This window comes from Ricinus communis, chromosome 5, assembly GCF_019578655.1.
Source record: "Ricinus communis isolate WT05 ecotype wild-type chromosome 5, ASM1957865v1, whole genome shotgun sequence".
Classification (NCBI taxonomy): domain Eukaryota; kingdom Viridiplantae; phylum Streptophyta; class Magnoliopsida; order Malpighiales; family Euphorbiaceae; genus Ricinus; species Ricinus communis.
Window position 1 is genome coordinate 6,254,286 of NC_063260.1, and position 10,173 is coordinate 6,264,458.

General features: G+C 32.0%; 1 protein-coding gene across 1 annotated transcript; it reads left to right on the plus strand.

Annotated features, from left to right (window-relative positions):
- The first annotated feature begins 1,607 nt into the window (after nt 1-1,607).
- On the plus strand, nt 1,608-8,395 carry LOC8269754. The gene is made up of 5 exons (XM_002530512.4): nt 1,608-1,902; nt 2,121-2,705; nt 4,259-5,503; nt 5,589-5,659; nt 7,812-8,395. The coding sequence occupies exons 1-5, from the start codon at nt 1,807-1,809 to the stop codon at nt 8,143-8,145; spliced, it is 2,331 nt and encodes a 776-aa protein (XP_002530558.2). The 5' UTR covers nt 1,608-1,806; the 3' UTR covers nt 8,146-8,395.
- Nucleotides 8,396-10,173: the final 1,778 nt, after the last annotated feature.

Sequence of the window (10,173 nt, forward strand, 5' to 3'; positions counted from 1 at the left end):
GTAAATACCTTTAAGATTAGAAAGGAAGCCAAGAGACATAAGAGTATTACTAGCAAGAACATTGTCATGCAGGATAATCTTTCGAAGAGCTTGAAGATTACTAATCTTTTCAAATATTCTACAACCAAATCCCTACCAAGGAAGCTGAATAACAATAACTTGTCCTTGAACATATCTGATTCCTACTCATCCATTAGAACAAATTCCATATCCACTATCATTCCAATTGTGTAAATACCCTTTTAAATCAATAAGTTCATTCTTTATAGCTCGAAGAGCTTTATAATTAGACTAGATTATAATTATCCCATCTTTATCTATGGCATGAAGCAAAATTAGGCTAGTAAGAATAACAGGAAAAGAAAAGAGAAGAAGCACTTGTTCTATTTCATAAACAAGAAAGAAAAAAAGAAACAGTGATGGAAAAAGAAGTAAAAATTGATGTTATGTGTTTCTAAAATCAATGAAAGAAAAGAAATAAAAAAGAAAATAAATTCAAATGAGAAAGATGATGAGATTTGATACCTGGCATGAGAAGTATATTGGCGACAGTGATTTTTTAGGAGAGAGAGTGAGAACAATACAAAAAAAAGATAAAAAAGGAAAAGAAAAAGAAGCATAAAACTCTATCACAAACGGTTACTTGTTTACATATGATGGCACTGTTATATCTGGGCGTTTTACTAAGAAAATTCTAACTGCCACATCATTTAATTATATTCAAATATTGGCAATACACTAGGCTAGTAGAGAATGCATATGATTGAGATTTATAATCCAACATATCAAATAAATATGTGATTTTCCATTTGATGAAGAAAGTTTAACAGTGCTATATGAAGATAATGCTGATTGTATTGCATAACTCAAAGGATGATACATTAAAGAAGATAAAACCAAACACATTTCGCTAGAGTTCTTTTCACACATGAGCTTCAGAAGCAAGGAGTTTTACATGTTCATCAAGTCCGATCTATTGATAATTTGACAGATTTATTTACAAAAGCAGTTTTTACAACAACATTTGAAAAGTTAGTGAACAAAATTGGCATGTGCTGAATAAGAAATCTTTGTTAGAAGTCATGTTTTTATGCGGAGAAAATTTTGATGTATTGTACTCTTTTTTCTTTAGTTTAGGTTTTATCCCATTCGGTTTTCTTACAGAATTTTTGCTTTTATATAAATGATGTGCTCTTTTTTTTTTTACTAAAATTTCTTTTATAAGATTTTTCTTAGTAAGGTTTTAACGAGGCATATTCATTATAATAAACATGTTATGATAATATTAAAATATTTGAGTTATATTAGATATTATTATTATGTCTATATATAGATTTTTTTATGTAAATAAAATTCTATCTTTATCAAACTTTATGCATTGAATAATGACACAATTATTTTTTTTTTTTCTCTCTTTATTCTTCTTTATTATTATTCTTTATTTTACAATAATTATAAATTAGCTGTTGTGTTTATATTGACTAATTTTTTGATTATAAATAATTAATAATAATAAATAAATAAATAAATTTAAATATAATATTTAATAAATAATATTATATTAATAATTAATTCAATTCATTTGCGGGTGACGTCTCGTGACTAATAATTACTCTCTATATAATAGTAACAGTAGAACTGAGTTTTAGGGGGCTCCTTGGATATCATCCCGCCAAAACTAAAACTCACAATTTCTAATGTATAGAAAAAAAGAAAAACTCAGCACCTTCCTCAATTGTGTTTACTTGGATTTGTTTTTTTAATATCTTTGAAAGGTTTTCTCTGCGTTCGTGCTATGGTTTAGGAATGGGTGCGGGAAAGAAGAAACGTCATGCTCTCACCAGAAAGACTCACTCTCAGTCTCATATGCATACTTTGATGTCTTCAATTCAATATCTAGAGGTACTTTCCTAAATACCCACTTGCTTATCCTTCATATTTTGCATTTTTTAACTTCTGGGTTCAAAATGGTTTGGGAATTTGCTAGAGTTTGTACTTCTGCTTATTATTCTTCGGAATGATGGTTTTTGTTTTTTGGACTTCATTTTCAAGTTCTGGGTTTTAATTCACTATATAAAATTCCATTTCTTTGTTAATCTTTTTGCTTGTGTTAATTTCAGGGTCTAAACCCAGCAAACTTGAAAAAATTGTATGCCATGTTGCTCCATCTATCTTTGAACAAATCCACATTGAGCTGCTCTAATTGTGAATCTGGAGATGTGGAGCTGGATAAATGTGGTGTAAAATTGGTTAAAGAGATATATGATCTCTCTGATGTTCTGTTTAAAGAATTAGAATGGAGATTTAAGGAGTTATTCTCTGCTTTACATGATGTTTCTGCTACTTGGGGTAGCGGCAATTCTAAATTGACAACTTATATTTGGGCAAAGAGCGAGGAACTAATGTTGTTGCTGAGATGTTGTATGTCAATGTTAGATTTGATTGAATTCAACCATAACCTTCTCATGGAAAAAGGCAAACTTCTCCTTTCAGTGCTTAGAAGATTATTTTCTTTTGAGTTAAGTGGTGGTGGTGGTGCTGATGGAAATGAGAAAGCCTCAACCGCTTTTAAGAGGTTCGTTTCTGTTGAATGTCCATATGTTAGTGGTGATTGCACCACCTCTGTTATCGAGGAGTTTGTTGCTTCAAAATCTTCTTCTGAACCTTCCGATTCCTGCTGTACACTTCTATGTGCTGTGCTTGAGGTAGTAATGATTTGTACAAACTTAATATTTTCCTCTCTTTATTTTTGTCAACTATAACCCCTCTTGTAAAGTTTGTATAGATGCTTTTTACTTTTATCTTTTGAAAAATTCAGTTGGTTCTTACTATATCATTTGGAATCTTATTAAAACCAAGTGTGGTGCTGATGAAGATTTATAATTGAAGTATAAATCTTCTCTTCCAGATCAGAGCTTTTCCCTCTTTTTCATTTTATCAACTTGAAATCCTGTTGTGAATTTTAAGAGTTGCAACTTTATATTGGTTATTCTTGCTATATGCTAGAATAGCACTTAATGCTAGTAAATGGTATCGTTGAAGTCTTACTCATAGGGACATAAGTTTGATTTGAATTCTTGACATTGGGTTATTCTTTTTAACCATGCTTAAAGGATAGCTTAAATTATTTTCAGATGTTTTGCTTCTATGCATGTGGAACAATCACCAGATTTTTTATTTGTGCTAACCTCATAATTTATCATAACTTAAGGTACTAGCAACTTGCATTAAAGCTCAGTATTTGGTTTTATAACTTGCTGATTTTTTTTTTTGTTTTGCATTTTATGTTATCTAAATGGATAAGACATGCAATTATAACTATTTTGGTTCACAATGCACTCAAGTATATAAGCTATCCTGACAAGAGGTATTATGAGGTACAATATTGCATTTGGATAGATTGACAGTACAAATGTAGTGCCATCTTAAAAGTGCCTGTAGGAAATATGTACAACTACATTGTTCAAGTTACAACATTTCTTCCCCACCATTCGTAGTTTGGATGAGTATAACAATAATGAATTGGGTCAAACTTACATGATAAAGTTCTTTATATAGTTCTGTACATTGAAATCTTTACATGAACTCTGTTCTTTTCTGGTGGTATAGTGGTACGTACAAACCGAGTGACATCCACCAGAGCAGTTTGGATATGATACAAGTTTATAGAACTACTTTTTTGCTTAAATGTTGCAAATTTATATTTTTCCTCTGGCATATAGATTATTTTTGGGTATTTCTTCCACCTGATATTTTACATATCCAGGTCTCTTCTTCTCTGTTTTTCCAATTAGTTAAACTTACTTTCAAGCATTATGGGATTTCTAGTTATTATTTAGTTGTTTAAATATGCTCGAGCCATTAATTTCTTCTGGGTCTCTGGATAGGGCTGTAGTGCTCTAACGGTATGCTGCTATCAATAAGCATTGGATTTCATTGCACTATTTGTGCTTTGATCTGTGGTATTGCACACTTTGTTTTATCAGTTAGTATGTTCATCTTCATCTTCTATGTAATTGTGAAAATCCTATGTTTCTGTCATGCTTCTTACATTGGCACATGATTTCTATTAGAAGTTTAAGGCTAGTCTCTCATTTATGTTAAGGCTTTTTCTTTTATTCTGTGTCCCTTTCTGTACCTTTTTTTAAATGTTTAGAAGTTACATTGCAGCCAGACCAAATTCTGTACCTCTTTCTAAATGTTTAGAAGTTATGTTGCAGCCAAACCAACTGGATATTGAAGTATTTATTATCTTTAGGTGATTGCAGATGAGCTTTTGGTGCATAAGTCATTGAGGGAGTACTTTATGTTGATTGATTCTGCATCTTTAAAAAGTGAAATGCTATTCAACATCCAATTCAGTCATGGTAATATTGGAAGTGTGTTAGAGGTTGTTTGTGCTCATTTTGTTCTGTCAGTTTCCAGTGAGCAAGGGTCTATAAATTTCATCAACAGATTATTTTGGTGCCATAGGGAGGACCTAAGAACTCCAGAAATCAGCTTTCCAGCATCCTTGTCCTTGCTTCTCAACCCTGTTGTGCTTTCTGCTCCAAAAATGTTTCAGGCATATTTGATTTTATTGGTTTCTGAAGCAATTGGTATTTGCACATCCTCTGAGAATATGATGCTAGATGTTCAATTAATGGACTGGCACTCAACAGCATTTGAAAGGTCTGTCATTCTGTACAACAGACATATGTCTAGTTTTCATCCTAATAGCCATCATTTGGCTCGTAATGGTTCTTTTCTCAAACTAACTATGGATGGGAGTAGTCCACTGAACTTCAAATCGTTCCTTCTGCAAGCAACGGTGGACAAAGTATATCATCTTATTGCCACGTCCAAAAGTTCTTGGGATTCATATCTTAGTAAAATGTCCTGTAGAACAAACTCTGACCTGGTGGCTTCCTCTATTGCGTATGTGAAGGAGAACATATGTAGTTTTGATGAATCCTATAAAGATGAGATTTTATCAATATTAAATTGCATAATACTGGGATCTTCATCTGATGATACATGCAATACTTTATTTCTTAAAGGGGAAACAAGCTTTCAAGACATATATCTTCTTGCTTCTATACTGAAGTTAATGAGTAGCTCAATGTTACAAGCTATACAGTACATGAGGTTTTTTGGAATTTCAGGTTGCCAGAAATCCTCAACAGATTTTTCTTCCTCTAAGGAATATAATTACCTAGTGCATATTCTTGGTTGTTTTCAACAGTTTAGTATCCATCTACCCATTCAGAACTTCTTAAATGAAATGATGCAATCTCATTCTGCAAGGCATAAGGATTCCAAGTGGATGCTTTTGCATCTTTCAGGCTTGCTTTCATTAAGTTATGCTAGTGGGATTGATTTCTTAGTTAAGGGATGCTTATTTACAATGATGATGCTGTTGAATTTGTTTATCATTGAAGAGGGTGATCTCAGCGCACTACGGTCATTATGTGGTTCTAGATCAAAATCTTATTCATCTAAATCACCTGATAATGTTGAAGAGGTAATCTTGGTTCTTATCTTTATGGATTTTTCAATTTTATCATTGCTGTGCTTCCAATCTATTAAAACTTTTAACAATTTTGTAGGTCATGGTGGTAAGAAAATCTACCGAACTAATTTCTTCAAAATTTCAGAAGATTCAGGATACGTACCTGAGGTAAAATAAAATTTTTCTCTTCTCGTTTATTCTTCCAATGCTTTGGGCAATGAATTTTGAAATTGGATTACTTATACTGGCACCTTGAGGCTTATAGTACTGGGTTCTTAGGGCAACAAAATATTGCATTATCTGTAGAATTATGCTCTGCCATATTTCTTTCATGTGCAATATGGTCTTAATTAATTTAATGCCCCAGGCCAGGGTCATTTCGTTCTGCAGTCTTTTCCACTTCTAATTGTTTCTGTGGTGTATAGCCTATCGCTAGCAAAATCAGCAACATCCTGTGGTAGTCTTAGCTTTTCAATTCTCTTTGGTTGCTCTTAATAACCACTGCCAGTAAATTTGTTGAGATTCTGACAAAGGTTTTCTTCTATTTTTTTCTTGTCTATTTCTCTTTTAGCTTCAAAATATTTCTCTGTTCTTTTTTCACCCTTGATAATTTAGATTATTATGAAGTATAAGGAGAATGGATATTTATTGGTTGTACTATGTATAGACTTAATCGTCTGGTATTCATATCTGCTAGTCAATCTGAGGTCATCTTGCATAGGTTTCATGTTTAGATTTGGTTTTGATAGTGATCACTTTTTCTTATTCACATGTGCAATTTAAATACTTTACAAACCAATGAAGAGCAGTCTGTGTAAATATTTTCATACTTCTCCATTTGACTTTTGGGCCATGGCTTTAATTGTGAAAGTGTGGCAGGGTTGGTATTGGTTTTCTTTCATATCGTATAAATGCACAAGTAGTTGAAACAAGAAATTGAATGTCTAAAATCCTGTGTTGCCGTTTTAAGAACTACTAAACAACGAAGGTAATAGTTTTCTTTTATGATAAAAAACTAGTTTACTAATATGGTAAAAACTAGTTTACTATTATGATTGTTTTTATTAATTGGACAGCTACTCTGTTATCATTGGTGTTGGTGTTTGCTCAGCTAGTTTCTATTTTATTTCTAAATTATGCTGACCTTCTCTTGCATTATATGGAGGACTAGCTTGTTTTGGCTCTGACTATGTTAGCAATCATTTTTAAGATAAAGTGTTGACTGATAAAGGCAGATTACCACATTTCCAAGAGTGTCTTCATTTATTTGTTGTAGAAATACACATTCATTTGGCTAGGCTCATCTTGTTAAAGTAAAAGAACCATAAATTTCAAAGGAGATTAAAGATATATGTTTAAGATGAAAAGCAATTTGGCTTTGACCATTGTATTATAAATGCAGTAAATCTGATGCTTATATGCCAGTGTTTTTATAGTGGGAATAAGCCTTTCATGCATCTTTACATGTTGGAGGTATCATGATTGGCAAAAGAGGGTATGCCATTTATGTTGATATTTCATCTCTTTGAATATAAAAACATGACTTTACAACATCTAGGAATCAGCATAACAAATAGGAAATGGAAGTTGTAACTGTTCATTTTCTGCTTCAGTATGATTTTTGGTACATGTGATGAAGCCAATAAATAAAGAGGATAGAGCCTGTGACAAAACTGCAAGTTGCTTATGTGAAATCGTGTTTGAGACAGTGAGAAGAGAAAAAAGAAAAAGGACTAAACAACACTGTTATTGTGAAATAATTGCCATAGTATTCATGTTGGCGGTTGTCCTCCTGAAGAGGAATGTATTATAATACACAGGAGTAGTTTAAACCACTGTATTTCAAGTTTTTGAATTTAGATAAACTGCTTTTGGATAGAAATGAACAATACAGTTCAACAAATTAATATGATACATTTCATTGTTCTAGAAGTGATTTTCTGGTTGTAGGGGCTTTTGTGGTTCTCTATCAACAATGTTTGTATGGTTTTATTAATGGAAACTTTTTTTTTATGGGAACTTCCCATTTCTAGAAAACATTGAATTGATTATTAGAATTTTTCCATTTTTGTTTCAAGTACTAGTACCTCTGAATCTGCAAGTTCAGGGAACATCATATACTAAAAGAGTATGTATTTGGTCAATTACTGTTGATATACTATTTACTTAGTTTCCTCATGGTGTTAATTGTTCATCTCGTTGCATCAAGAAACTCTTGCTATATGTTCGATTGAGGTTAGTTTTAAAAGTCCACTTTTTCTTTTTACCATAATCAAGATGGTAACCTGTATGTCCTTTTTCTTTTTTCCTTTATTTTCAGAACACGATCGCATGTGGTTTCTGACAAAAGAAAACAAGACAACCAAGCAGAAACTTCAGAATATTCCTGCGTCTTGAATGGCCTGGATTCTGCTGTCACTGTAGCCAGCAATACTGAGGAAATCTGTAACGGCGAGATGTTCTTGAAATGTATATTAGGAAAAAACTCCAAAGAGCCTGATTTTGATGATTTAGCTGACTTCGTTGCATGCAAACCGGGGAAGGACTACTCAGACTGGTTGAAGGGTCGAGAGAAATTAAGACAACGGAAATATAAGAAGATGATAAAGTTGAGATGGAAGAAAAAGAAGTCGGCATGGAATTCTATGAGGTGATGTTAAAAAACCATCTTATATGTTTCAAATGTAACTCCGCATAGATGTTGTATAATGAATTCTATGAGATGATGTTAAAAAACTATCTTATATGTTTCAAATGTAACTCCGCATAGATGTTGTATAATGAATTAGCATATGTAAGCTTGGTAGCAGTATCCCTTTGTAAATCCTTTACTGATGTTAACATTATGATGCTCTTGTGCACATATAAGTTGGAAGTTCTTTATTTATCTCTAAAATTCCTCAACAGTACACTACTACTAATAGAGGGGCTTTGGGTCAATGGTTAAAATAGTGCTGGTATGCTTGATGAGTTCTGCTCTTTTGAATGAGGTTGAAGTTCTGCTGCTCGGATCGCTTGAAATGTACCAACTAATGAACCGGTTCTTACTTAGTGATGTATAACTTGCTTAAACTTGAATTTGGATGAGATACTCTACTTATTCAACTTAAACAGAAAACATTAGTAGTCTACTTTGGCATTGCGCGTTTGTTATTATTATTATTTTGATTATAAATATTTTTAATTTCTAAAGTCTAAATTAGATTTTTTATTTTAAATATATTTTTATATATGAAATTTAACTAATACTAAATCAAATACATATAATAACAATTCAATGAAAGGTATAATTGCTGCTTCTTCCGAGTCTCGAGGAATCGAGGAAATCACAGTTATGGTTGCAAATAATTAAACCAAAAATCGTTTTTTAAAATCAATTTAGACCAAGTTAAAATAAAAAATTAAGTTTACAGGTGAAATTGGAAGATTTGAAAGTTTAAGGATTAAATTGCAAAACAATTTGAGGATTGCCTACATAGAGCTAATTGGCTCTGCGTACAGGCGAATTGACTGTACATAGTCCCGATTGGCTCTAATTCCGGAATTTAACATCATTTTGAGATATTTTTCCTTTTAAAATGTCAAAAATAATAAAAAGACATCTTCTAGAAGGTTTTATTGATAATTATTCGAATTTTTAATATTTGTCATGATTTATTCAACATTTATCAATATTTATCGTCCAACACTTTTGATAAGTCTAAAAATATATATTTTATTATTGATAATTATCAAACCACTAAAGAACGTATATCTAGATTTCTAGAGTTTTCTCTGCTCTTCTCTATAAATAGAAAAGGAAATCCTAAGCTAGGGGGTTGGCAATTATCAACAGAGAACGACCTAGGAGAACCTAGAATAGGCTATTAATTAATAAAATTGAAAATAAGGATACACAAATAAGGAAGTTAGCTTCTAGATCTATCTCTAGATGTGGCGAAGCTTCTTACGAAATCTAGTACGTCACTCAACTAGTAAAAGTGTCATGGAGGGTGGCGATTCCCTTTCTTCGCTAGTCTATGTGACTAATTAGCGTGTTCTCGATAAGGTTGAAAAGCCTTGCAGTGCCGTAGTCGCTAGAAACACTTGAGTGCGCACCCAAAACTGCCGCCCACAGTGACGACTCCACTAGGATAAGAGAAGTTGATTCCAATGTGTTAGATGTATGTTCTAAAAGCCAATTGGACCTTTTGCTTTTTGGTTCATACATTATGATATTATTATGTAATGAATATCCTTTTATTTAATGGCAGTTGTCTATCATTCATTTTTGTAGTAATATAATTATTGAATGAGTCTAATAATATATATTAAAGACTCCATTCTCCAGAGTTGAGAGTATGAGTGACGGATGATCTTTAGAATAAATATTATAAAATAGTGCTTGGTTGTAGGATTAAACATTGGACATCTTTAATCCGAAAGACCAACATAATGCGTTTAACCCTATGATTAGTATGAGATACTAATATTTATAGGATGTTGAGTCTCATGCAATTTAGTATGAGTTATTAAGTTAATCATTATAGGTCATTTGTGAGACGAGTGTACTGAACATGACTTGAAGAAATAATAAATCACATGGATGATTTACTTAAGTCAGTGTGTAACACCCGGAATTTTTATATATTTAATAATGAGTTTTTATTTAAGTTAATTTTAGCTTCATTATTATTGGGTTT

Excerpts from the sequence above, each read along its gene's own strand:
- LOC8269754 (XM_002530512.4), top strand. The coding sequence starts at position 1,807 with ATGGGTGCGGGAAAGAAGAAACGTCATGCTCTCACCAGAAAGACTCAC. Across the intron at positions 5,504-5,588 it reads CACCTGATAATGTTGAAGAG|GTCATGGTGGTAAGAAAATC; the intron begins GTAATCTTGGTT and ends ACAATTTTGTAG. Across the intron at positions 5,660-7,811 it reads ATTCAGGATACGTACCTGAG|AACACGATCGCATGTGGTTT; the intron begins GTAAAATAAAAT and ends CTTTATTTTCAG.